Below are 27,056 nucleotides of genomic sequence, written 5' to 3' on the forward strand. Positions count from 1 at the left end.
TAGGGGGGCACAGCTGCACTCCTGATTTCAATCACAACCCATTTTACTGGAAGGAAAATGCTGTTTCTGTCATTGGGAGCAGCAAGGAAAGAGTCTAAAGAACTGGAAGCAGAAAGGTCCAAATTTCTCCTGCTAAGATAATTCTGCCCTTTATTCAGGCCAACTGCATTTCTGAAGCACGAGAGAGAAAGAGAAGAAATCAGGGCCATTTCTAGCAAATCACTTCCAGTAAAAAGGAACTGCAAGGGAAGCACACAAGACAAGAGAGTTCACAATTAAGGATCAGATTTGCAAAGCTGTGCACAAAGTGTGGCTGCAAATTCTCCCAGAGCCCAAACTCCAGCTCCATTTGCTCCCTATGTGCACACTAACAAGGACTGCTGAAAATCTGGCCCTAAACATTTGTACTAAACAAACTGAATCAACAGACTATGCCCACACAAACAAGCACAAGACACAGTGAAGTTAACACCAATACTTTCAGCTGATGGGGCTTTTTTTTCCCTCTTTTTTTCCCAGAAATTGGACCAAGTACTCATGGATTAGACTTGTCTCCATGGCTGCTTGCTCTGAGATAGGAGCAACTTTCAGGCAGCACATGTTCACCTCTTCCTTGGATGAGAAAAAGATGCCTTTAGTGTAGATCACAGGAATGCACTGAAATAAAATCTATACAACACATTAAACACTGCTACTGCCTCAGGGCTTGGGAGAGAACAAAGCCAAGCCTCGAGGGACCAATTCAACATCATTCATTCCCCTTCATATCAAAGTGGAAGGCATTTGAGAGACAGAACTAAACATCAAGACAAGCTTTAACTATACTCTGGTCAATACAAAACTCATTTAATGGATTGTTGGCTAAAACTGTCAGACGAGGGACAAGTCATTTAGTGTTACATGCAACAGATGTTACTCACACCACACAACTCTGTACAGAAAAGCAGTTTCCACCTCTACCCTTGGTACAAACCAGAATTATTTCAGTGGTAATTTAAATATTAATTTTGTGAATTCCATCTCCAACCTTGTTTTGCTCTATGGAAACACTGCTCGTTTCACAGTCAAGTTTATCCTTAGTGTTTAAAATCCACTTACAATGGAAGTGTCTCTGTGACATTCATGTTTGAGAGTGGAAATGCTAAAAGGAGTTAAATTAGTTCTTTAAATAAATGGAAATGCAGTTGGAATTGTTCACACTTTGAACTGACAAGGGCAAAAAGCAGCACAGCACCAATTACAGACAGCAGCTGAACCCACACATTTTGGAGTCACACAGTCTGAAACACAAGTATTTCACTTTTCCAAATCACATCAACCTTTGAAATTAAACTGAAAACAATACTGCTACCACTTCTCAGTCTAAAAACTAAAACCAGATCTCTTAATACTCTTCTATCCCCAGCAAGTTTGCTGGGAATTTTGTTTGTTCATTTTTAAAGCAAGGACACTTCTGCCTGCCAAGTTCAACACAAAGTATTTGGTTTAAGATTTGAAGACAGAAGGCACTTTTAACATTCAGCCTTAGAATACTGAGTGCAGAAACAATGTGTACAATTTTGTTCCTTTGTTTAAATCTGCAGTTTAATTTTTTTTTCCCCAATTAGTTCTTAGAAAGAGCAATGATAGCACTGTATCACATTTCATTTTCAGGAGCACATTGACTTACTTATCCCATTAAACAGGTTGCCCTTCCAAGAGATCTTCTCTGTGTGTGTGTGTCAGGCCTAAAGTTCATTTCCCAATATAGCACAAACCAAAGATCCTGACCAAGATCAATTAAGGAACTGCTTTTTCAGTGCACTGCTTGGTTATCCTGCTCACTCAGTGGTTTCCACTGCAAATTGCAATTCTATACTGCAGCATTCACAGAACATCAAACATTAGTAACACTGGCTGGCTGAGCACAGCTTCAAATGGAACAGCTCTGCTTGGAAATGGAGTCCTTTCAAAGAACACTTCATCCAACCCCCAATCTGCAAATCAGCTTTTCATTGACCACATGAAGCTATTTTTGTTCTGGACAGAAATTAATGAGGTTGTCGTTTAATCAACATACTTCACGTTTTAGCTTTAATTCCATTTTTGTTACTGGAGACAAAGAAAAAAAAAAGGAAAAAAAAAAAGAAGAAAAAATGGAACCAACCCCAAGCATCATTCTTGTGAAAGCACAACAGTGAGAGCAGCAACTCCATGTTCTTTAGAGGTCACTTCTTCCATCGTGTCAGTCGACTCTGAGCTGAACCCTCTGACAGCTCCTAACCAAATGGGACAGTGAGTTCTCCAGGGATGAAACCAAGAGTTCTAATTTTATTTACAGTATAAGTCCTAGTCAAATCTAAGTCCATCAGCTAAAAAAAAAGAAAAAAAAAGAAAAGAAAAAAAGAAAAAAATACACTTACTGTAAACATGGCAACATTAAATATGGTGATGCTAGTCTAGAGTATTTCATGTCATGATCACATCTTGTTATACCTGAATTTATATACAGGATATTTTATAGCAAGTGTTACCCACTTCACAAGTGGAGGGGGAAGAGACAGAGTCTAGGTTTTGCTGTGGCTAAAACTCCTTCAAAGTAAAGTTAAAGCTTGTCTTTGATTGTTATAGAGCTTTCTTTCATAACCACATTGAAACTGAAGATTAGCACAGAGAAATTATCTGGGGCCCCTTGAAATTTATCATTCAAAATTTCCATTATGATTCTTGTGGGGGAAAGGGGGGGCAAAAAGTGTCTGATATGGAGAATAAAAAAATTACTGCAAAATAAACTTAATGGAAGTTGGGTCTTCAGACTGTCAGTCAAAAGTTCCAGCAGGGGTTATTCCTGTTTGGGTTGGAGTTGCCTCTTCCAGGCCTCGTTCAAATAAACTAGTCGTTTGTAGTTGATGATAAAGAGAATGAAGTTCAGCAAATATGTGAGCACGCAGACAATGCAAAATTCCTTCAGCACGAAGTACAGAATGTATGCCAAGTACAGGGACCCTACTACAGACACTATGGAGGATGTCATGAGGATTAGAGCTGCTACTGCACTTGCTGTCATACCTGCAACAAGAGAGACAAAGTTACTCACCCCTCTCCACACACAGCAAAACTGAATTCACAAAATTCTGGTTAAAATACCACCTGGGTATTTGGAGAGGAGTATCTAAGGCTCTGTCTGACAGCCCTGTGATAAGGAGTGTGTGTAGGATTAACCATCCTCATATTCCTGAGTTATAGGAAAATTCGTGGTCAAGTTATTTCTGTCAGGATTAACAGCTTTGTAGCAAAGCATAGAGTTATCAAGAAATATATAAAATTATATTTCATGCACTTTTTTTTGCCTGCTCTCTCCATTACTCCTAAAACACTTGCCCATTCCATTTTTATTCCCTCTCTTTTTCACCATGCAATCCAATGCCAAATATACTGGAGTGAAAATACCAGCACAGAAACTGTCTTCACACTTGGATTATTAATAGCATATCAGGAGAAAATGCAATTACTCCTGTTATCAGTTGGGTTTTTAAGCCCTTTGGACAGATGTATCATTAGAGTGCTGCTAAAAAAACCCCAAGATATAAAAATCAGAAGCATTTATCTGGTTTCCTGCAGATTGTGCAATGGATATTGCTCTCCTCCTTCATCCCCACAGCCCAGCTTTGAGGCTCTGAAGTGAATGAATACTTACCAAGTAGCATTTGTAGTATATAAAACACCAGGCCAAAAACACTGTTTGACTGATTTATTGCACTGTCCTTTCCAAAGATGGAGCCCAAGAGACCGAATCCTCGACCCCATCTGTAAAACAGGGAAACTGATTAACTCTTATTTGGACACCTCCTGCTTTCCAGCAGCATTTCCAGTTCAGGGCTCTGGGGGAAAGCAAAGGACACATATTCTGACATGATTTATGTGGAGTTCTCCTGGAAAACCAAGCAGCAACAGGGGGAGCACTGGGCACAGCTTTATCCCACACCTTGCTGATTGGACACACCAGGAACTGCTGAGTTCACCCAGCTGGAACTTCACTGAACACCAGCTCTGCTTCCCAGGGCTGGAGCTTGGAGCTGTTTTGTCACATAAACACTTCCTTCCCCCAGCGACAGCTTTAGCACCTCTCTGCGCCACAGTCCATTGGACACAAGGTCATTACAAAGCTGAGGCAAGGATTTGTTCCACTCACTTGTCTGCATCAGAGCAGGAGAATCAGGACATAAATCTGCACCTCAGCTGCTCCTCAAACAGCTCAGGAGGAACCCAAATCTGTCAAGCACACGAGCTGAGGATGGCACCATCACAAGATCCCCAGCCCTTGTTTGTTGGAGCTCTTGCACAGTGTGACACTTTGAACCAACACCTGAAATCCCTACAAAGTGACTTTCAACTTTCCAGTGATAAGGCAGAAAGCAGCACAAGCCCTACAAAACTGCTGCTGCAAAAGGAGGAGGAAAGATTAAATTAGCAATTGTGTTTGTGCCAGAAACCATTAATTGCATGCCCTAAGGCAGATCATGCCATTATTTGTAAAAGCAAAGTGAGAACCCTATTTATTGGTGTCACTTGAAAATATGAAGTTATTTTGTTACTCCAAGGTAATTTAACTCACAAGAGCACACTGGGATATCTGCCAGCAGATTTTTGGAGCATCAAGCCAAGCAAACAAATGAAAGGTTTGCTTCACATTAGCAGCTTAACTGAGCAAGGTAAAAAAGTGCCAATCTCACCCTGCTGCAGCAGGAAACTCCAAGCAAAGTGCAGCTTTAGGAAGTTTCCTGTCCTAGAGGCAATGGCCCTGCTGAGCCAAGACACAGCTCAGTCTGTCCCTGCACATGGCAGCAATGGTGCTGATGTCATCACCTGGGACCTGCCATCACCACCTCAAACCAGCAGTTTTCTCACAGAAAGAGGCACCACAATGAGGACAATTTCATACCATCTCCAAAACACTTCCCAGTCTCACAGCCATCTGTGCAAAACTCATCATTTTAATTGCAGACTAAGTTTGAATTCACTGTTAATACTCTTGTGCTCTTCTCCCCAAGAAACCCAGCAGGTGCCAATTCTTAGAAAGCAGATTTACTGTATAAACAGTCAAAAATTAAACATACTTTCAGCTAGTTTGGACTCAAATCTTTTAAAAGTGAAACTTTTGTGCCAATATTAAGCTTCAAGGTAGAAGAGACTCTTCCAGGGGACAGAGCCTCAGCATCCCAGAGCTGTCTGGCTCTCTGCTCTCACCCCAGTGCAACTCTGGGGCTGTGGAAGTTACAAAGAATTACGAAGAATCTCAGTTATGGTGAGATTTCCTCTCACAGCTCAAATGTTATCTGGATTTTAAGTGAGAACTGTTAATTTTTTAGCCTTCCTTTGATAAGATGGTCACAGCACATGTAACAATTGTTTTGTGTTGTCCAAATTCCAAAGGCTGGATTAAAGAGCCACACAAACACATGAAAGAATTTATCATTTTTACATTTAATAGTTTTTACTTATTTTTCTGTATCTACGTTTATAGATGCTTCAGCCTGCCATCCACAAGTTCAGTTTATTGTTGAGAATTCCTGTCAGGGTGACATTAAAATGAGTTGAACACACAGGTTCAGCATCAGCCTAACTCCAAGCAAGTGCAGGATGCTGAATCCAGCCCTACCTGAGTGCTCTCACATCCTGTGATCTGTCTGAGAGCAAACTCTAGCTTAAAATATCAGAAATGGCATTCTACAGAACTGACCCTGCAGCTGCTCTGCAAGAGCATAATAAAATGTTGCCAGTGGAAGGATAATGAGTTCCAGCCCTTCCCAGGAGTCAGAGTCCTGGAGTGATCTGTGCAGAGCTGCAAGGTCAGAGCACAGGGAAAGCTTTTCCCACATGCAAGAGTTCATTAAGTGTCTTGTTGGCCTTGTAGCAGCTTTGAGGACATCAAGCATTAAATTTCAGCCCATGGAGTCCAGGTCTAATCTCACATCTTATTCCACACACTTGGAGACAGCTAAGCAGTCTGGGGTTCAGCACAGAACACTTTTCCCAGCCTTATAAGGTTTGGAGTGGGAGCAAGTGTTCTGCATCAAACTGAAAAGCAAAGTATTTAGATTTTATAGATTTACTTTGTATACTCCCATTCCCATCTCATTTCCCTGTTGAAAAGTCTAAACTGTCTCCTAATTTTATTAAGGTTGTAAAACTCACAATGAATCAGAAACTTCTGCCAGCAAGTGGAGGAAGGATAAGAGTAGATGGTGTTCATTTTCACACCAGGCTCAGGTGTGAATTGCCTGATTGATGATAACTTTTAAAGCCTAAAAGAATGTGGCAAACAAACAGCAAGAAGAAAGTTCTAATAGCAAGATAAACTGCAAAAAAAGAAACTCAGAAGTATTTCATGTAACCTGCATTTTACAAAAGAACTTAATTTAGAAGAAGTGTTATCATTTGCATCTTTTTTTCTTTTTTTGGATACAGAATGCTAAACCAAATGACCTGCAGGACATAGAGAGCTGCATGCAGAGCAAGATAAAAGCAGGGCCTGATTTCTGCAGGCTTTTCCTGGTTCTGCCTGGTGGCTCCATCCCTGAGGAGCAGGAGCTCCGTGCTGAGATCCAGGTCGCTGTCACCCGAGGTGACTCAGAGCACTCTGACACACACAGGTGCCAAACCCACTCTCACCACACCCGAGTTTCACTGCTATTAAAAATCAAAAGCAATCTCAGCTAATTACAAGGAACAAACCTTTAAGATATCTTTGTAACTCAGTTTCCCTCCCTACCTGCATGTACCACTCTGAATGTTCTTTAAAATGTTAAAAAGTGATTCAAGAAATTGAAGATGAGGTGATTCATCTCCTTTCCCAACATCTACAATTGAACACTGCAGTGATTTTCAGTCTTCTTTTATCAAAAGGAGGTTTTGAAAGTTATTAGCCACCCTCTAAACAATGCCCCTTTTGGTTTGAGGTACTTCACAAAGCTCAGCAATGTTGCATTTTCAGAAGTTGAAAGCAGTATTTGCGTGCAATTGTTACTTCTTAACAGGAAGACAAAAGGACTGAGGTCACTGTGCTCCACAAGTGATGTACCTCCAATGAAATCTTACACTTTTACATCACTAAAATTCTTTCAATCTCTTTTGCACAATTAGGAACATCCTCTGTGTTCCAGAACAGCATATTAGCGGACACACTTGAAACATTTTAGCATAATTTAGCAGAGAAAATGCCAAAAGGGAACACAAGAACCTCATTTAGTCCACCAGCATCTCAAACATTTTAGAGGACAAGCAAACAACCTTCCAGTTTAACAAGTTACAAGTTCTGAGTTGTCAGCACTGGCTCCAAAAGCAGCAGAATTCCAAGCCTGCCAAACCCACCAAGTCAAACAAACCAACCAGAAAGTGTTTATTTAGCCAGGAGTTGGGTCTGTGTCCCCTGCAGCCCCTGTAAGAAATGCTGGAGTGTTTCTGTAGCCAAGCCCCAGCTCTGACAGTTGCCTGAAGAGGTTTTGAACAGTTTTGTCAAAGATCATTGCCCAGAAATGATCTTTCCTTGGCCTCCACTGTCCTTAAGGATCAGCTGAAACTTCTGAACTGGGGTTTCACCTACACCAACACTTGGCAGCCTCTCCTGAGTGAGCACGTCTGTGCTCAACCACCACCCCTGGTGATGAGCAGAACCACATCCCCTGGATTTCACCTGGCAACCCCCTGGGGTTTATGCCCAGAACTGAACCAGCCCCTGTATTTCCATTCCAACATGGAAAGAACCACCTGGCTCAGGACAGGTCCAGCATGCCTTGAAAAAGGGACACAACTCCCAGGTCTCATTCCAGTGTCCTCAAGGACTGCTTGGAAATGCAATCAAATCCTCCAGGGGACCAAACTATTCCAAGGCTTGTCTGATCCCAAATCTCTGCATTTGTGCAGCAGCAGTTGCCAACACAATTCTCTCTCACTTGGTGGGTTTGGTGCAAAAGGGCAAACAGTAACAAAGATTCTGTACTCAATCTGCAAGGAAAGAACTCGGATTTGGGTGGGTTTTGGGCAGTAGTAGTTACTTAAGCAGTAGTAGCTTCCTCTCATTTCAGGATTATTTCTTATCCCATAAGCATTATTTTGTTATCAACAGCAAGCACCCCTTACCACTCTGTAACCTTGAGGAAACAATAAATCTAATTTTATCAAAACCAAAAAATAATAAAAAGGCTACACTTGATAAGTGATGTGCACATTTCCTTAAGCACCACTGGATTTCTGAGATAATTTCTGGTCCAGAATGAAAGTTCTGAGAGGGGAGCAGAGCTCACCCCTGCCTTCAGTGAAAAGCTCATATAAAGGTCAAAGGATCTGGAGCATGTTAAGAAACTTTGGTTGCAACTTCTTTCCAGCTTCAGCAGAGGATTTTGGATTAAATCTAATTCATGGCTTCAAGGCCACTCTTAACAGTTTTAATAAATTAAGTAAAAGCCTTCAATTAGAAGCCACAAAAAAGAAGATTAAAAATTCCCATTTGTAAACTTGCCAGGAGGTGCTCAAAAATGTTGATACACTTAATTTCATGTTTAAATCTATTAGCAGCATTTAGCATAACCAAATGAGGTTTTCTTCTATATATCCTCCAGCTCTACTTCAGATAGAGCTGTAAAAACTCTCAGTGTCCAGATCAGCAAAATATTAAGCAGACAGTGGATAATTATTTTATAGCAGCCTTTACAGAAGCACTGGCTATTCAAGGTACAAGCCAACAGCACTGATTCCTTCTATTCCTTCCTTAATAATCTTTTCTATTAAGCTACCATAAAAGAAGCCCAAGTCTGAATTATAAGTAGTTTGTTAAATTTACTCTGCACCAGGCAGAATAATTCCCAGCCCTATTACAAATTCCAGTCAGGCTGGAAATGATATGTTTATGAAAAGCAAAAATTAACATGTTTGTGTGAGCACTGTAAGGATGGAAAATAAAAGATTACCACAGCAGGGGCACTGCTGTGTTTTATAAAAGATGTGCCTCAGTCAATAAGTGTTGTATCAGTATTAAACTATCAATTTTCTACTAGAAAGAGGGGAAAAAAAACCCCAAAACATTTGAGTTCTCAGCTTCTGCAGCTTTAAGAGCAACTTTAAAACTCCAAGCTGGTTTCTACCAGCACTCCTGGAACACCTCCCCTGTCCAGCCCATGGAATCAGCTCTGGATCCTCCCAGCTCACACCCTCTGCTCCCCCTGTGCCAGTCCTGAGCCCTGCTTGCACAGTGCCAGCCCAGCTGGGGACAAGGGACAGAGAACCTTGGCTCCCAGGGCAGGGTTTCCCTTCAGCACAGGAGAGACTCTGGGTTTCCCTCCCCTCCCCTGCTGGCACTGAATTTGGCTCCTCCAATTTCTCCCTGCCCAATTCCAAACCAGAGATTTTCCAAGCTTCCCTCAGACAGCAAACCCAGTGAATTCAGAATCCCTTTTTCATCTCCTAATACCTTACACCAGTCACTAACACTTGCAGCTGAAAACCTCAAACACATCTGGATATTTACTTGCAGGTGCAGCAATGAAAAAAACTCCAGGGATATTAGGAATTTATTACTAGAAATATGAATAACTGCTCCATAATGTTCTTTACTTGGAATTAAGCAAACTTGACAGACAAGAAGTTCTACAGGAACTGCCCCACAACAGAACCTGTTTAAGGATCAGCTTAGGGAGTTTTCTCCATTTCCTTGACAATGGGGTTGTTTTTGTCACTTTGATCCCTGTAAAGATGCACCAGAGCAGTTCTAGCAAGGTGTGCTCTGCTGAGAAACCAGCGGGGCAGTTTCACCTGCAGTTCTTAGAGCAATTCACACCCACTCTGCAGAGGAATGAGCTCTACAGCAGCACAAACACCGAACAGAACACAGGGTGTAAATTCAGTGTTTGAAGTGATTGATGGATAACACTCCACCTGTCACAGGCCGCCCTTTCAGACCTGCCCACAACACACCCCACACTGAACAGGCATTTTCAGGAACTACCCGGTGACTATTTTGGTGCATCCACAGAAAACACAAAGTGGATGTGCAACTTTTATAGAGGGAAGTGTCCCCCCCAAGGCAGGGGCTGGGATAAGGTGACCTTGAAGGTCTTTCCGACCCAAACCATCCTGTCACATCAGACTTTTTCACAACTTTTCAAAGTGCCTCGAACACAAGACACCAATCCAAGACTTTGCCCGTGAACAGAACAGGGAATTCCTAAAATACCAGTAGCATCCAGATTCCCAAAATGCTGTTGTGACTCTAGAACTCCTTCAACAATCAGGCAAAGATCAATATTGACTATTGCCAAAGCCCTTCAGTGACGCAGCTGCAAATATTGCTAAAGATACACATGTGCCCTTTGCTCGTTTGTGCTGCTGTCTTGAGGCTCTTACAGCACCCATTAATGCATGCCAGACTATTAAAGTCATCCAAAACCACTCATTTATCCTCCAGCAGCCTCCAATTCATCATGACAGAAAGGAAAAATGTATTAGAAGATCCCAAAATCTCTCAGGGCATGGAAAAGACCAAAGCCAAAGGCTCTGAGTCTCTGCATTACCACTTAAAGGTCACATTTTATTTCAAGCTGTAGCATGACCTGTATGACTTGAAAAGTGTTTTATTACTTTAATTCCCACTGTGAAAATACAGCAAGACCAAAAATATTTTTCAGTGGAAAACTATTATCCAGTTTATAAATAAAGCCATTCTTGATAATTATTCTCAACTATCAGAGAGCAATTTATTTAAAATAAATACAGCAATTGCCACGGAGGTGAGGTATTGCCCTAATACCTGCCATTATCAGCCACTCCTTAGCAAATTTTATTTTTATACTATTTCATGAACTTTCCCCTTGATAAAAATGTGAAATACGCTGACCATTCATGTTTTGGGTAAGGGATACTGGGAAGGGATCTCTCCAACATAACCTTCTGCATGAGTCAGGCTCTGATAGGAGATTTTCTGTGCTCCTCCCTCTGCATGCTGGCAGTCTTTACATTTCTGTTCTTGCTCTTGTGCCAATGCCAGAGCTGGCTTAAAGGCAAGACTTGGAAATACCAACAGCTGGTGGAAAAAACTCCGCCCAAAATACCAGAAAGTCAGCTCAGAAAGGAATAAAAACTGATTTATTCTAATTATTCTATGATTTTAAAATGAATCCTAACAGCATTAAATGTTTTTTAAAGTTCAGCCCACTGTTGGAGTCAAAACTCAAGATGTGAAGATTGTAACATTCCAAGTTCCATCAGCAAATCCAGCTTAAATAAAAAGTCACATAGCCCAAGGAACCATCTAAAAGCCAAAGTAGCAACAGAACTTTCTCACCCAGTTAGCTCTACAGAGTTAACTCTATTAATTAGCTAATCAATTAATTTCTGACTATCAGTGTAACAGCTCAATGAGAAAAGAAATGTGGAAGTTAAACCTGAATTACCTATGAAAAAGCTGGAACACAAAATTGAAACTTTACAACCCCAGTAAAATCTAAAATGTGGTTTAAAGTTCCTTTAAGAAAGGAAGTTCCTGAGAAATTTTGGTGATGTGGCAGCAAGGAACGCTCAGCTGGAGAAAGTGACAGAGAGCAGTGGATGGGGAGCTGTGGGATGTGGAAAATAGGATTAATTTCTTTCCAACTTCATTGCCTTGCCCTCCTACATTACTTTTAAAGCAGAACTTCCCCTCTGTGTCCTGCAGAGCCTGGAAAGCAAATTCTTCTCCAAATATGGTTGGAGTGAGCAGAACTTGCACGTTCCTTTTCCACAAACTCCTTTTACCACCTGCTCACACGATCACGAGCTCTCCTGGCATTTGCAGTGCTTCACTCCAGGCATGGTTCTCCTAGCAACTGCTGGGAGATCTGAGAGCATTTTATCCCTAACTCCTCACATTATCATCCAGAATTCCTCCAGCAAAGGATTCCCAGGTCTTCCTCAACGTGTCAGCTGCAGCATTGCTAACGAACGCTGTAATTACCGAGCTTGGTTCCATAATTAGAAATAATTCCAATTATATCTTTAGGTAATTTCCTTCTCCCAAGTGTTCAGTAAACACGCATCAAAACTGTGACATCCAAATCCCTGCCACAACAGCAGCACTTGCTGCAACAATAAAAAGATGTTGGAGGACCAACTCTGCACAGGAACAGGTTTCAGTCTCTGTTATTCTCTTTTTACCCTGTATCTGTGATCAAAGTTAAATCACTGATGAGACTCACCTGGTTTAATCTCAGTAGCCTGAGCATAATTTAGTTTTTATTATTTGAATTTATCTGGTGAGTTTATTGAAGTTTCCTCCCTAGTTAGAGCTGAACTTCTCATTTCAGGCCATTTTCCAAGCAGAGACATGAACAAGCACCTTCACAAACTAAAGATGTCCTGAGGCAGACAAAAAAAGCAGAGTTAAAGCCTTCACTCAACCACAATATCAGGTGGCCAGAGATACAGATCTCTGTCACACAATCTCACTTCTGCCACCTCAGAAGAGGATTTAGGAAAAAGACATCCCTGGATGTTTTGCCTCAAAAATTTCACAGCTCCCAGCTGACAGAGGATGAGAATACTCCCTCAAACTGGCTTGCTACGATGATACAGCAAGAACCTCTATAAAAATTGTGACAGCTTTTGCACAGGTTACACTGAGAGGGGAAAAAGGAAATCTCAAGTACTCATTCAGCTGAGGGCACTAGCACAATAACAACAAAATCCTCACTAAAATAAGGAGGAAGAATTTAATACACAGATTTGTTCAAGAACCAGATTTATACAATGACTCTCCTAACATAAATAAGAACCCTTGGCCTTTAGAATACAACTGCTGAACTGGCTGGACATCTGCAAAATAAGTCAGGATTTGGACCGGGCTTGTGCTGCAGAGGCATCCAAGTCTCCCTTGAATGAAGCACTTCCTCTGGATCACCAAAGCATCTCCTGTGCTGCCAGGAGACGTCCCAATGAGAACGCAATACAGGTACTGCAATTAAAGCTAACAAAGCGAACCACCCGCAATTGCACTTGTTTATGTTGTCCCTACCCACCGCTCACAGCTACAGCACTCCGCTCTGCCGAGCTTTTACCACTAAAACGCCTGTCACTCCATATAATTGCCACTGATTACAACACAGCAATTACGGGTGCCTCACCCTCCAACCGCAGCGATCCCGAAAATCCCCGTTCCCACAGCGGCTCTCCAGCCACCGGGCTGCCCCACACCGGGAGCGCTGCCCCCGTCCCTGGCTGCCCCGGCCCCTCCGTGTCCCCGCCCGGCCCGCAGCCCTCCGAGCAGCCGCCCGGCCCCCAGGACGCCCCGAGGCACCGGAGGCAGCACTCCGGGACCGGTCCCCACCGCTCCCGCAGCTCTCAGCCCCTTCCCCCAGCGGGGGCGGCAGCGGGTCCCACCCGCGCCTCACCTGGAGGTGATGGCGGCGAAGCAGCGCACCCGCTCGCTGAGGTCGCACAGGGCCTGGTAGTGGCTGTCGCGGCCCTTCTCGCGCTCCAGGTGGCAGGCGTACAGGGACAGCAGGATGCCGGCGGCGCACACGGCGGACCGCGCCACCCGCTCCCAGCGCGGCACCGACACCCGCAGCAGGACGGGCGCCGCCATCTTGGCCCCGTCCCTCCGCCTCAGCCCGCGACGCGCGCCCGGCGCCGCCCCGCCCCGCGCACGCGCGCGCTCCTCATTGGCCGGCCGCGCACGCGCGCGCGACCTTCATTGGCCGGCCAGGCGGGCGCGCCACAACTCCCTCCCCCTTCTCCCCCGCGCTGGCCCCGCCCCTCGCCCTCTCGCGCCGGACGTGGCGCCTCGCGACGACGTCACGTCAGGCCAGGGCGGGGGTGGGGGGGCCGTGGCATAGCGCCCCCTGGCGGCCGCCCCCGCCCCGCCTGAACCCAGCAGGAAAATGGGCATTGCCAGCAGGAAAATGGGCATTGCCAGCAGGAAAATGGGCTTTTCCTCGTGTTTTTTCCCTCCAATCTGGGAAGCAAGGAAACTGGGCAGTTCCAAAAAACGCGAAAAAGTCTCCCTGGCTGAGCTGACCCTCAGGGATGATGTGTCACTTCATGGAGCTCAGGTGATGTGAGCCTCAGCCCCGTTCTCCAGGGGTTTTTCTGTGATTTTGGGCAGAATGTGTCAAACTGCATCCTGTCCAGAGCCCATCTGGTGTGCAGAGTGCCTGGTACACTCCCAAACTCACCACGAGATTGTCTGGGATGTGTCATTTGGACAGACGAGAGAAGAAATCTTTATTAAAAGTTTGATTTTTGCACCACAGCCTGGTGCTCCATTTGGCTCGGGAGCAGCTGCTGATGGTTCCCCAGGGCTCGTTCAGCCATGCACTTGAGCAATGGGATTTCATCACTTATTTCCCAGATCTGGGACCCCATTCTGCCACACTGGCTCACAATCAGACGGACACAACCCAAAATCAGAGCTGGCTCTTGTTTCTTTCACACCTTTCTATCAAAAGAAGCATCAGCACCTGGCTGGTGGTTAAAGAACCCCTTAATCCCTGTGGTGTACCCACATAAAATTATGGCAGCTGAAAAAAACCCAATCTTTGCTCGCTGTGATCACCACAACCACCATTATTGCTGATTTTTTTGGGGATAACCACCAGCTACTGGTTCTTGTGCCCTTCCCCAAATCCTTGTGTGCTGTGAGCATCAGCAGATGCGAGGGTGAGCCGGTACAAAAGGGAGCTCTGGAGTTTTCCCAAGGAAAGCAGGAGGACAAAGCACAATGGCAGCATTCATCCTGCCTGCAGTGCCATCCTGCCCTCATTGTTCTGCAAAACAAAACAAATCCAAGAGGGACGCGGTCGCAAAATGACTTCAAGCGTCAAGAATCGCCCTGCCAGCAAAAAAAAACCCAGGGAAAATGGAAAAATATTAATTAAAAAGCGCTGAGTAAACCACTCATTAAGAAATGAGTTGCTTGAACTCTAGAAAAGCAAAATTATTGCTCAGTTATTGCTCTCAGATATGGAGAGAGGCCAAGAGCCAGGGAGAAGAAGCTGTTCTGCAGCAGCACCAGTGATCTGAGCTTCTGCAGATGTCCCTGTTCTGAGCGTGGTTTATCATTTATATTTATCTCCTAATAATTCCCTCATCAGCAGCTGCTTTTCTGAGCTGGACTCCTGCTCTATAAACTCACAATGTTAGCACTTCTTTCATCAGGCAACAGTACATCTCCTGATGTAAAGGATATTGAAATGTCTGGTCTTTCACCTCCTTTTTAAGTGAAGAAACTGCCAACAAGCAATTTTTTTATTGTGAATTATCATAACTGTTGACTGTGGTATCCCTTATCATTGCTGCTGGGTGTAGGAACACCTTCATTAATACAGTAATTAATAAACTCATTTAAAAATTCATTTCTCTAAGTAGGCAGCATCTCTAAAGCAAGGAGACAGCCCCAGGGTGGGGATGGGGGAGCAGGAGGGACCCTCGCTTTTTTTGGGGGGTGAAAATCACAGAATCACAGAGTGGTTGGGGTTGGAAGGGACTTCTGGAGATCATCCAAGGCAGGGTCACCTGGGGCAGGTGACACAGGACCACATCCAGGTGGGGCAGGAACGTCTCCAGAGAGGGACACTGCAGGTTCACAGCTCTGCCTCCCTCAACACAAAGAAATTCTTTCTCACGTTGAGATGAAACTTGTTGTGGTTTAGTTTATTACTCCTTGTCCTGTTGCTGGGCATCACCAAAAAGAATGTGGGATCATCCCCTGGCACCCCTTGGAGATGTTTCTATGGATTGATGGGATCTCATCTTTGCTCACAGAGAGGATCCCATGAATCCACAGAAATAAAATCAAATCTGGAACTCTACCGAAGGGCTGAATTCCGAGAGGCTTTTGGAGGCTCCTTTTCCACAGAGAACGATTCCCTGAAGGTTGGAACACTTTCCATGGCAATTTAGGTGTTTCTTGTGCCTGAAGGTGCCAAGGGTGCAGGTTTATTGTGCTTTAGGTGTTTATTGTGACAGACTTCCCTCACAGATTTAGGTGTTTATTGTGACCAATGGTCCCTCACAGATTTAGGTGTTTATTGTGACGACTGCCCCTCACAGATTTAGGTGTTTATTGTGACGACTGTCCCTCACAGATTGAGGTGTTTATTGCAGCTGAGGACTCCACAAGAGCAGGTTTGTCGCTATTCAGCTGTTTATTTAGGCGGCTGAAAGTCCCACAAAGACGAGGGTTTAACACTATTTAGGTGTTTATTATGACGGAGGATCCTACAAAGGCGGGTTTAACACGATTTAAATGTTTATTGTGACCGAGGATCCTGCACGCGCGTATTTATCACAATTTAGGTGCTTATTGTGGCTGAAGGTCCGGCAGACGCAGGTGTATTGCTATTTAAACGTTAATTATAACCAACGGCCCCCTAAGCCCAGGTTTAACCACACTTTAGGTGTTTATTTATTTACTGCCACCGCCGCCATCGCGGCCGCCGCCGCGCGGCGCCTCAGGCGGGGGAGGGGGCGTGGCCTACGCTCAGACCCGCCCCACGCGCGCCGTGCCGGAAGTGACGTAGCCCGCGGTGACCTTCAGAGGCGGCGTGCGGGTGTCCGACCAGGCCGTGCCGCTCGGGTCTTCTCCGGTTCCCTCCGCCGCTCGGGGCTTCCGACGCTTCCCTCCGCTCCCCGCCGCCATGCCCAGGGGCAGCCGCAGCCGCACGTCCCGCGTGGCGCCCCCCGCTAGGTGAGGGCGGCCGGGGCCCCCTCTCCTTCTCCCCTCTCCCCCGCGCGGGCCGCAGTGGCTTGGCCGCCATTGTGTGGGCGGGTGACGCACCGGGGTGGTGGCAGCGGCCGGCTGGTTTGAGCCGGGCTGGCTATGGGTTAGCGGAGCGGGGTTGGGCGATTTGGGGGGTGGAAGTGGGTCTGCTCGGCCGCAGGGCCTGGGCACCAACACCGTGGTAATCAACCGCTTTTGGGTCAGATTGTATTTTTCCCCAAAACAGCTGTGTGAGCAGAAAGAAGCCTGTAACTCTGACCCTGTCTTGCATAAGACGCTTACCAGAACACCGAGTTCATTCCTTCAGTGTGTAACAGGGGTGTGTGTAATCCCAGCGTGATCCTTGGGGCCTCCTGTGCAGCGCGCTCTGTGACACTGTGTGTCCCTTCCAGCTCGGGACATTCCGTGCCTCACAGGAGGAGCGGCGGACTCCCGGCCCTGCAGCCATGTGGCCTCTGCCCGGCGAGGTCTGGGATCACGATGATGATGAAGAAGTGATGTTTCTCTTTGTGTCCCTGTAGCCGGGCGCCCCCGAGGAGAGTCGCGTCTCCAGCACCGGCACCGGCTCCTCAGGCCTCTGTCCCCGCAGCGGCTGCACCTTCTGCCGTGGCGGCTCCAGCCCCGAAGCAGCCGGGGCTGATGGCCCAGATGGCCTCAACTGCTGCCGGGGTGGCTGTGGGCTCGGCCGTGGGACACACCATCGGCCATGCCATCACCGGAGGATTTAGTGGAGGGGGCAGCTCTGAAGCTGCCAGGCCTGATGTCACTTACCAGGTGAGGGGAAGCACGGCTGAACACTGACTGATGTCAGCTCAGCTCCATGATAGAGCCTTAAACACCACATGAGTCAAAGCTGGGGTGCTTAAAGTCCTTATATAACCTATACAAGTATAAAACTATATATAGTCTGTAAAGACAGACTGGATCTCCAAGGTAACTCACCATGAGTCATCTTAAAAAGAATTTGTAGGGATGCAGGAGGGATGTGTGGCAAGGTGTTCGTGTTATTTTCTACTGTATTCCTCTGATTCAGGCAGGACTTCCATGTTCCAGGTCTGATGTTGGGGACACCTTTGCTCAGGTGCCATCCAGAGTTACTTGAATGTACCAAAATCATTCAAGTATTTGTAATCTGAAAAACTACTCTGAATGTGGCATTCCTCTGCTGGAAGATTGTTTTGTACTTTAGCCCTTCACTTGTTTTCCATTAAAAAATGAAGATTTTGACTAAAGTGCAGGGAAGAACCTTCAGCAAGCAGTCTGGGGGTGCTTTGGCTTTGTGGGAAAGATCCTTACGGAGCCATTTGGTGTTTCAGGAGCCCCCGGCCGCTCAGGCTGCCCAGCAGCAGCAGCAAGGTCCTTGCCAGTATGAGATGAAACAATTCCTGGAGTGTGCCCAGAAGCAGACTGACCTCAAGCTGTGTGAGGGCTTCAGTGAGGTGCTCAAGCAGTGCAGGGTTTCCAATGGTAAGTACACAGTGCTGGCTGGCAGCTGGTAAATGGGATAATCAGTAAAAGTATTGTGGGATGATGTCCTGGGGGTTTGATCAGTGATGAAGGTGCTCTGAAGTCAGGTAAAGCAGCTGCTGTTCTGTTGGGCTTTATGTTTGGGTCCTGTGGGGTGGAGAGGGGTTGAATTCCTGATGCTTTGTGCTGGTGCATGGATTGAAGATGACTGGAAAAGTGGCAGCAGCACATTTGGGGCATTAGCAGAGCCCTAAGAATAACAAAACCATCCTGTCCTGGGAGGAAGAAGGCAGCTGTGCACCAGTGCTGATACCTGCAGCTCAGCATATCCCAGCAAATGGAACACCCTGACAAATCTGTCCTGTGGCAGGGAAAACACCTTGCATTCAGGGATCCAAAATTTACTGAGACACCTCCTTACCCTTCCATTCAGGGATCCAAAACTCATTGATATAAACTCCTTCCCTTTCAGGTTTGTCCTAAGCTTGCACAAGGAGGCTGCTGAAGATCATCTTGCAAGAACTGACCTATGAATGAAAAACAAAAAGCTTCAGTAATAAAGTTTAAAGCTGTCTGGTATCTTGTTAGTTCATATATTCACACTATCATCTCTGTGGCTTGACTCCTGCCATAGCTGCCTCTGATGTGATCCAACTTCACAGCTGCAATTTAATTTAGCACAAAATGGAAGAGTGAATTATAAAGCAGAATGAGCTAACATGGGTTTTACTGGTTTTGCTGATTGTTGTGTTGAATGTCTGTAATGTCTATAAATAAACTTCTCTCTCTAGAAGTACCTTGCTTTGGTTGAGTTTGAGCGCTGGAGTAGAGGGGTGACGAGGTGAGAATTGATTTTGGTAGGGTGTCCTGTAGGTATTTCTTTTTGTGCTGTAATAGGGCTGAAACATGAGATGATGGTTCTGTAGCTTATCCCTCCTGCCTGCCTCAGGCTGGTGCCAAAGCCACTGCTGCTATATGAAAATTATTTTTGAAGTATTTATGATACAAAGGGTAAACCCTCCTTTTCCCATTGGAGAGAGCAGCTATGCTTTGCTCAAATCCTTGAGGCTGATAAACAGCCTCCTGGACATCACTGAAAAAGCCTGGATAAGCTGTGCTCCTGCCAGGACCTGTGGTGGGGAATAACTCTGCTCTGAAAAATGCAGTTCCTGTTAAAAATACTTTCCCTAGCATTACCTGTTTTCCCTGAAGTGTTGTTATGCTGATGGATGCTCTGTGCATTCCTAAAGCACTTCACCTCTCACTTGCAGTTCTGAAAGTGAAAAGATTAAATCAGTGTTCAGAAGGGAGAGGAGTCACCTTGCACAGTGGGGACGAGGACAGAACTGCCTGTCCTGGTGACACGAGCAGCTTTGACATTGCTGATCAAGCTCCCATCTCGTTTCTGGGGTGTTTCACCGTCCTGGTGAAATTGAAATAAAACCAGTGGGCAGTTTGGGCCAATCGGTGACAAGAGGGAATGGCCTTAAGCTGATACAGGGGAAATGCGGTTAGCTATTAAGAGGGAAAAAAAAAAAATCACTGTTTGGGTGGTTAGGCATTGGAACAGTTTCCCAGAGAAGTTGTGGAGTCACCATCTGTGGAAGAGTGCACGAGGCGCCCGGACCTGGCGCTGGGTGAGCACAGAGCGGCTCGGTGCTCACGGTGGCAGTGCAGGGACCGGCTGCTCCCAAAGCTCCATCCCGCCTTTCCCATTCCCCGGCTCCGCTCTCCCCTCCCGGCCGAGCCTCCCCGTGCCCGGGCCAGCCGCGGCTCCCGGCGGCCCAACAGCAACGCCCCCGGGGAGGAGGAGCCGGGGCCGCGCCGTGCTCGGCGGCGGAAGGGTTAAACCGGGGAAGCGCCGCAGCTCCGGGGCGGCCCCCGGCCCCCCCCATTGCCCGTTGCCCGGCCATGCCCGCCCGGCTCCCGCCGCTGCCAACTCGCGCTGCGCTTTCTCCGGGGCCGGGCGGCGGCGGCCGGCCCTGAGCGCTCGGCTCCCGGCGGCTCCCGGCGGCTCCCGGCGCCAGGCCCGGGCCCAGCCCGGCGCTGCCCTCAGCGAGGTGAGGAGCCGGCGGCGCTGAGGGAGGGTTGTGAGGGGGGGGTCCTGCCCCGGGAAACTCCCGTGCTCAGCGTTCTTTGGCTCCGGGTCAGCGGCGGAGGGTAGGCTCTGGAGCGCCCCGGGGCTGAGGGAGAGGGGCCGCGTTCCCCTGCCGGCTGAAAGCTTGGGTTTTCTTGAGCTTTGCGGGTTTATCGCCATGGATATTTGGATATCTTTGTTGTCCTCAGAGATCCTCCCAGCTGCGGGCGGCGGGCGATGCCCAGCGCCTCACCCTCAGTGTTCCTCCCGGCAGAGAATCCCCTCACGACCCCCCTTGCACTCTGCTGATGAGCCCAGAGTGTCCCGTTAGAGCCCCGCACCTGCTGCTTGTTTAATTCCAGGGGGTTTCAAACAAACTCCCGGGTTCTTTCCTCGCAGGACAAGGCAGCACGCAGATTCCAGGCAATGCTCTGTGGATGCTCCCCAGCCTTCAGCCCTTCCCCCCAGGACCTGGATTTTCAAAAATAATCAGATTTTGGTTCCCCCCCCCCCCCCCCCCCCCACAAAAGATATTTTATTTTCCCTACTTCCTGGTCCTGCCTCTCCTCTGTGACTTCAGCTCGGTTTGGCATTACTCACAGTATTTACAACAACTAAAATTTTGTAAGTTAAGCTCATGGTTGTTTAGAAATGCTTCACCCCTTTTTAGACATCCCTGGCAGCAGCAGCCAGTCACCCAAAACACACTTTGGTCCTTAAAACCAGGTCAGGACAGATAACACATTGCTAATGAGATTGAAATGTATTTAGAGCTGCCAGTGCCCTGGCAGAGTTATTGAGAGGAGGCAAAGGGAAGCTCATAGAATTGGGGATCTCCTGCCCACCTCTGTCCCCTCTCCAGCAACAAAGTGTCATTCCAAAGGGACAGTTTTGCTGCCCAGGCTTGTAAGAACTGCTTTCTATCCTAACTCCCTGGACTCCGTGTATGGGCACAGAAACAAGCTACATAAAAATCCCTCCAAGGCTGAAATAGGAAAAAGAAATGGGACAAGAGCCTTTCAGGAGTTGTGGAGGCTGCTGGCAGCTGCACAGGAGTGGCTGAGGGAGCTCTTTGAGCTGCTGTCCTCACGCTGGCTCAGCTCCCACTGTCCCCAGTCCCTCTGTCCCCACCTGCACCCTGACCCACCCAGCCCCTCTTGCTGCTTTACTGACCCTCACCACCTCCTTTTCCTCCTCAGTCCATTTCTATTCCCTTTAAACACGATTTTCCCTCATTCTCTGCCAAAGACAACTTTGTCTTCTTAAAAATAATAAGGAAAAGAAAGAGAAAAACAACAGTGGCAGATTCCAGATTCCATTTGGGCTGGTGTTGGTGTTTCTGGAGGCTGCTGCTGTGAGCTGGGCACAGGGATGGGATGAGGTTTTGGGGTGCTGCAGCATTTCCCAAAGCCTTGGCCCCAGCCAGGCTGGTTCTGCCCCTGGGGACAGCCAGGCTATGAGGGAATCCAGTGGGGTTCCTCCTGTTCCCAGTGGGATCTCCTCCCAAGGGCAAACCCTGGCTTTTCCAAGCAGCAAAACACCCCCTTTGGTTGGTCCAGGATCTTCCTTCTCTTCCTTCCTTCTCAATGTTTTTTCTTCCATAAGGGATTGATGATCCCAGCTCTGGGGGCAGTGTGTGCCCATCCTGGCTCTTTTTTCCTTGCAGCTCCTTTCTGCCCTTAGACAAGCCCAGAGTGCTGCCTGACAGGAGCCAGAGATGACCAAGGAAGAAGATCTACCAGACTGGAACTCATCCAAGGAGTTTTATGAAAAATATGAACCAAAGGAGGTGTTGGGCAGGTAAAGCTTTATTTTTGGCAAGCAGCTTGTTTTGGTTTCACGTCCCCCAGTGCCAGATAGGAACTGTGTTCCCTGGGAATCTGATACAAACAGGGCCCACAGCAGCATGGGGCTAAAAATAGCATGGAACAGCACTTTCCATCAGCTCAAAACCTTCTGTCCCACCGAGACAGGGTGACAGAGCGAGACCCGCTGGTGCATGAAAATCCCAGCCAGCCCAGGTGCCGGTGGCTGGGCAGGCAGGGATGGAACCCCCCCTTTTGTCCCTGTTGTCCCTGGCAGGGGGGTGAGCAGCGTGGTCCGGCGGTGCATCCACAAAACCACGAGGCAGGAATACGCCGTGAAGATCATCGACATCACGGCGGGGAACATCTCCCCCAAGGAGGTGCAGGAGCTGAGGGAAGCCACCACCAAGGAGATCGACATCCTCCGCAAGGTCTCAGGCCACCCCAATGTCAGTAAGTCAGGCCTGGAGCATCCCCTCAAGGGAAATTTCAGCCCTGTGTGTTCCTCAGGGTGACCCCGGGAAGGGTTGTTGGGGTGAAATCCCTGGATGATGCCAGGCACCTGCTCAGAGCATTGTTTGCTCTCCCTCCACACACACACCCCAGCAGTGCTCCCCATGTTGTCTCCCAAGCACAACACTTGTAAAGATCAGCTCCTCATTAACTCAATTAGCGGTTTAATTGGATTTTTAGTTCATTGATGGACAGGAACACTGTGCTCACAGCCCCTGTGCTTTATTACAGTCCAGCTGAAGGACAGCTATGAATCCAGCACCTTCTTCTTCTTGGTGTTTGACCTGTAAGTACCAGCTGGCTCAGCACCCTGGGCCCACTACCTCTCTGCAGATTGGTCCCAGCTTTTTGTGGCCTAAAAATGGCAAAGTGGAGGGACAAGCAGCCCTTAAGGTAGAATCAAGCCCCAATTACTGCAAGCTCATTGCAGCTCTGCTGCCAGCACTGTTTTCCCTCTGTCAGCGGCTCAGCACTGCTCGGGTTTCCCTGTAACCTTTGGTGGGAGCTGTCATGCATCCCTGAGGGTTATTTATATGCTCAGTGGGACCAGGGTGTCTGCAAAGCCACAATTTCCAATACCAGGACAGTGCAGTGGCTGTCAGAGGAGTGAGATGGCACTGGGAGAGCCCCGTCTTTGATGGTTGGGCTTGGTGATCTTATAGATCTTTTTCAGCCTTGACAATTTTGCATCCAAAACCTAGCACAGCTTCTTCTCCTGCCTGATATTTTACTGAAATATATAAAGGCATTTTTACCCCTTGTTATGACAGTTATTTTGGGCTGTTAAGGGGCACAGACCCCTGATTGATCCTCCCCAGGGACACAGGGCTGATTTGCTGTTGCAGCTCAGCCTCTGCCTGACTGTTTCCCTCCCTCATGCAGGATGAGGAGAGGGGAGCTCTTTGACTACCTCACTGAGAAAGTCACCTTGAGTGAGAAAGAAACCAGGTAAGGCCAGGTGCAGAGGGGTAAAAATCACCTTGAAAGAGCAGAGCGTGGGTTTGAGGGAAGAGCCCAGCAGCTGGGCTGTGTCCCTGTGCACTGTCCCTGTCCCCTTCCCTGGGATGGTGCCAGTGGGTGTTTGGACAGGGAATGAGCTGTCCCCATCCCCAGGAAGATCATGCGAGCGCTGCTGGAAGTGATCCAGTACCTGCACTCCATCAACATCGTCCACCGGGACCTGAAGCCGGAGAACATCCTCCTAGATGATGACATGAACATCAAGCTGACGGATTTTGGCTTCTCCTGCCAGCTGAATGAGAATGAGAAGCTCAAAGGTAGGGGGCTGGCGAGCTGGGGGGATGCTGGGCTGGTGAGTTTTTCCTGCCCCACTCTCTCCTTGTCGCCAGTCTCACCTGGAGGTGCAAATTGGTGCTGTTTGGCTGCTTTTGCTGTCCTCACACACAAGTTCTGCCTGCACACAGTTTCCACACCTCTCTCCTTGCCATGAAAAAGTTGCAGCTCTTTAGGAAAACCACCCTAATCCATTCAACTTCTTTTCTCCTCCAGCTGATCCCCATTACCTCATCCACCTACTGCCCCATTGTTTCCCCCAACTCCTACATGCAGAGAGCGACATACCCAACAAGCATCCCCTCCCACAAGCATCCATATAGGTTTTTTTTTTCTCACTTTTTAGCCACAATAATTCACCAAAAAATCACCAGTGAGATGCAAACAGGTTGCAATTCCTCCCTGTGAGCATCATTCCTGCAAAGATCCCACCATGGGCTGCCTGGAGGTGGGTGGGAATGGCACTTGAGTTGATGCTCTGCCCTGTGTCCCTGTCCCCACAGAGATCTGTGGCACTCCTGGCTACCTGGCCCCTGAGATCCTGCAGTGCTCCATGGATGATGAGCACCAAGGCTATGGGAAGGAGGTGGATATGTGAGTGAGAAGCTGTTCCCTAAACACACACACATGGTTTGAGGCACGGCCAGAATTGTGCCCGTGGGGACTTGTTTGAGTGTTTGGAAAGAATGAAATGATGCACCAAAAGCCAATATTGGTGGCTGTGAGGGGCTCTCTAGGTCACCAGAGGGTTCTGGCACAGAGCAGGGAGTGAAGCAGTCTGGGGACAAACCCATCTCCTCACTTTGCCCCATGTGGGAGGGAAAGCAACACTTTCTGTTCATGGAAGTCAGCTTAGGCTGAGCTCCAAGTCATGGGGGTTTTAAACACACCTTGTGCAGCCCCTGAGAGCAGCCAGCTCAGGGCAGCCCACCAGAGCTCTGCAGGGACTTTGCCACCACCTCTGGTGGCTTCAGGCTGCAGTGTCAGAGTTTTGACACACACCAGGCCATTTCATCCCCTCTCCAGTCTGAGCCACAACACCTGGCACTGCAGAGCCTGAGCTGTGCCCGAGGGCATCCAGCCTGGCTGGCATCACCAAGCCCCACTCCCTTCCCTAAAAAACTCCGCAAGGGCCAAATGCTCCACCTCAAGGCATCCTCCTGCAGCATCCAGGGAACAACTCCCCATCAGCTCAGCTCAAACCCCCCTGCAGCAGCGAGCTCAGCCCCCCTCCCCAGGCACACGCAGGGCAGTTCCCTGCTGGTTTTCCAGGTGTTTCCAGGTGGTTCCGTTTCCCTGCTGGCTTTCCCCTGGGGTGCAGAGCCAGCTGGGTGCCTGGGGGTGGCACAGGGGTGCTGGAGGCTCCGTGTGGGCTGCCCACAGGTGGAGCACCGGGGTGATCATGTACACCCTGCTGGCCGGCTCGCCGCCCTTCTGGCACCGCAAGCAGATGCTGATGCTGCGCATGATCATGAACGGCGATTACCAGTTCGGCTCCCCGGAGTGGGATGACCGCTCCGACACCGTCAAGGACCTGGTAAGTGCTTGGGCTGGGAAAACCTGGAGTGGAGGCGGGGTTGCAGAGCCCTAGGATAGCCCAGACTGAGCGGCTCCCCCTGCAGATCTCGCGGTTCCTGGTGGTGGACCCGCGGCAGCGGTACACGGCGGGCGAGGCGCTGGCACACCCCTTCTTCCAGCAGTACGACGTGGAGGAGGTCCGGCACTTCAGCCCCTTCCGCAAATTCAAGGTGGGAGCTGCAGGAGCCAGCAGTGGGATGGGTTTGGGAGAAACTGGGGGTTGGGTAAGGCTGATGGGGATGGGTTTTGGGAGGATGCGGCAGCCGGGGCAGAGCAGGCACTCACTCACAGGTGGGAGTTAAGGGAGAAACTGCCCTCACCTCCAAAAAAACAACCATGGAAAGAGCTGGAGAGTTCAGCCTGGAGAAGAGAAGGCTCCAGGGAGACCTTAGAGCCCCTTCCATTGCCTAAAGGGGCTCCAAGAGAGCTGGAGAGGAACTTTGGACAAAGGATGGAGTGACAGGGCAAGGGGGAGTGCCTTCCAGAGGGCAGGGTCAGGTGGGATAGTGGGAAGAAATTCTTGGCTGTGAGGGTGCTGAGGCCCTGGCAGAGGTTTCCCAGAGAAGCTGTGGCTGCTCCATCCCTGGAAGTGTCCAATGCCAGGTCAGACAGCGCTTGGAGCAACCTGGAATAGGCAAAGACATCCCTGCCCATGGCAGGGAGTAAAATGGGCTTTAAGTTCCCTTTTAACTCAAACCATGCCGAGATTCTGTGATTCCCTGGCATGAACCCCTGCCCTTTGCCAGCCCTGCAGAAACTAAACTGTGCCAGGCACTGAGCTCTCTCCTGACTCCCCCACATGGGGTGATGCACTGGGACCACTCCATTGAGGGAATTCCCCTGAATGCCAGGCTGTTCTGGGAGGATCCCCCTGACTGCCAGGCTGTTCCCTGTGCCCCAGGTGATCTGCCTGACCGTGCTGGCCTCGGTGAGGATTTACTACCAGTACCGGCAGGTGAAGTCAGTGACCAGGGAGTTGGTGATCAGGGACCCCTACGCCCTCAAGCCCGTCCGCAAGCTCATCGACGCCTGCGCCTTCCGCACCTACCGCCACTGGGTGAAGAAGGGGGAGGCCCAGAACAGAGCTGCCCTCTTTGAGAACACCTGCAAGGCCATCCTGCTCACCCTGGCAACCGAGGAGGGGCTGTTCTGATCCTTGCCCCAGCCCCTGGTTTGGCTCACAGTAAGGCGAGTAAAATCTTGGAAAACAACATGGTGATTTCTGGGGTTTTTAAATTTTCTTTCACTTGGCTCAGGACTGGTGCAAATACAAACCCAGGAAATCATTTGCTCCTGGGGTGTGTCTCACTGGAGGAAGGGGTTTGGAGAAGCCACCTTTAACAGAGCCAGAACCAGCTGCAGCTCCCCTATGGGGAAGGCTCAGCCCTCTGGCACCTGCAGTGCCTCTTTTGGGACAGTGAGAGGTGGGTGAGGGATCCCTGAGCAGTGTTCTTGCCCACCCTCATGGTCGAGGCTCCTGGTCAGGTTTGGTGCAGAGCTCGTGCACAGAGAGTCTGTGCTTGTTATAACTCCTGGGAGAGGTGGGGCACTGGTTTGTCACACACATCATTTTGTCACTGCTCACATGCCAATCAAGGTG

General features: G+C 48.3%; 3 protein-coding genes across 5 annotated transcripts; 2 read left to right on the forward strand and 1 right to left on the reverse strand.

Moving 5' to 3' along the window:
- Positions 1–797: 797 nt before the first annotated feature.
- On the reverse strand, positions 798–13,625 carry VKORC1L1 (vitamin K epoxide reductase complex subunit 1 like 1). The gene is made up of 3 exons (XM_009094710.4): positions 13,395–13,625; positions 3,677–3,786; positions 798–3,048 (listed from the first exon to the last, which is right to left on the reverse strand). Exons 1-3 carry the CDS (start codon positions 13,586–13,588, stop codon positions 2,822–2,824), a joined length of 531 nt encoding a protein of 176 aa, XP_009092958.1. The 5' UTR covers positions 13,589–13,625; the 3' UTR covers positions 798–2,821.
- Positions 13,626–16,512: 2,887 nt separating this feature from the next.
- Positions 16,513–18,983, forward strand: CHCHD2 (coiled-coil-helix-coiled-coil-helix domain containing 2). The gene is made up of 4 exons (XM_009094709.4): positions 16,513–16,690; positions 17,245–17,497; positions 18,040–18,190; positions 18,663–18,983. The coding sequence occupies exons 1-4, from the start codon at positions 16,641–16,643 to the stop codon at positions 18,671–18,673; spliced, it is 465 nt and encodes a 154-aa protein (XP_009092957.1). The 5' UTR covers positions 16,513–16,640; the 3' UTR covers positions 18,674–18,983.
- Positions 18,984–19,694: 711 nt separating this feature from the next.
- PHKG1 (phosphorylase kinase catalytic subunit gamma 1) lies at positions 19,695–26,667 on the forward strand. 3 transcript variants are annotated; one of them, XM_009094706.4, is made up of 10 exons: positions 19,695–19,827; positions 21,934–22,067; positions 22,350–22,525; positions 22,817–22,871; positions 23,468–23,533; positions 23,699–23,862; positions 24,382–24,472; positions 25,262–25,415; positions 25,501–25,626; positions 26,358–26,667. In XM_009094706.4, the coding sequence occupies exons 2-10, from the start codon at positions 21,985–21,987 to the stop codon at positions 26,607–26,609; spliced, it is 1,167 nt and encodes a 388-aa protein (XP_009092954.1). In that variant the 5' UTR covers positions 19,695–19,827; positions 21,934–21,984; the 3' UTR covers positions 26,610–26,667. The 3 variants fall into 3 exon arrangements, with proteins under 3 accessions (XP_009092954.1, XP_030089412.1, XP_030089414.1); XM_030233552.2 differs by lacking the exon at positions 19,695–19,827 and adding an exon at positions 20,009–20,250; XM_030233554.2 differs by lacking the exon at positions 19,695–19,827 and adding an exon at positions 20,009–20,250 and having other exon boundaries at positions 21,951–22,067.
- The last annotated feature ends 389 nt before the right edge of the window (positions 26,668–27,056 follow it).

This window comes from Serinus canaria, chromosome 19, assembly GCF_022539315.1.
Source record: "Serinus canaria isolate serCan28SL12 chromosome 19, serCan2020, whole genome shotgun sequence".
NCBI lineage: Eukaryota > Metazoa > Chordata > Aves > Passeriformes > Fringillidae > Serinus > Serinus canaria.

What these genes read in the sequence shown, in the direction of transcription:
- CHCHD2 (XM_009094709.4), top strand. Translation starts at nt 16,641, where the DNA reads ATGCCCAGGGGCAGCCGCAGCCGCACGTCCCGCGTGGCGCCCCCCGCT. An exon ending in CGCGTGGCGCCCCCCGCTAG is followed by an intron (nt 16,691 to 17,244) that starts GTGAGGGCGGCC and finishes GTGTCCCTGTAG; the next exon opens with CCGGGCGCCCCCGAGGAGAG. An exon ending in GGCCTGATGTCACTTACCAG is followed by an intron (nt 17,498 to 18,039) that starts GTGAGGGGAAGC and finishes TTGGTGTTTCAG; the next exon opens with GAGCCCCCGGCCGCTCAGGC.
- VKORC1L1 (XM_009094710.4), bottom strand. Translation starts at nt 13,588, where the DNA reads ATGGCGGCGCCCGTCCTGCTGCGGGTGTCGGTGCCGCGCTGGGAGCGG. An exon ending in TTCGCCGCCATCACCTCCAG is followed by an intron (nt 3,787 to 13,394) that starts GTGAGGCGCGGG and finishes CCTGTTTTACAG; the next exon opens with ATGGGGTCGAGGATTCGGTC. An exon ending in TATACTACAAATGCTACTTG is followed by an intron (nt 3,049 to 3,676) that starts GTAAGTATTCAT and finishes CTCTTGTTGCAG; the next exon opens with GTATGACAGCAAGTGCAGTA.
- PHKG1 (XM_009094706.4), top strand. Translation starts at nt 21,985, where the DNA reads ATGACCAAGGAAGAAGATCTACCAGACTGGAACTCATCCAAGGAGTTT. An exon ending in CTCAGGCCACCCCAATGTCA is followed by an intron (nt 22,526 to 22,816) that starts GTAAGTCAGGCC and finishes GCTTTATTACAG; the next exon opens with TCCAGCTGAAGGACAGCTAT. An exon ending in TTGAGTGAGAAAGAAACCAG is followed by an intron (nt 23,534 to 23,698) that starts GTAAGGCCAGGT and finishes CCCCATCCCCAG; the next exon opens with GAAGATCATGCGAGCGCTGC.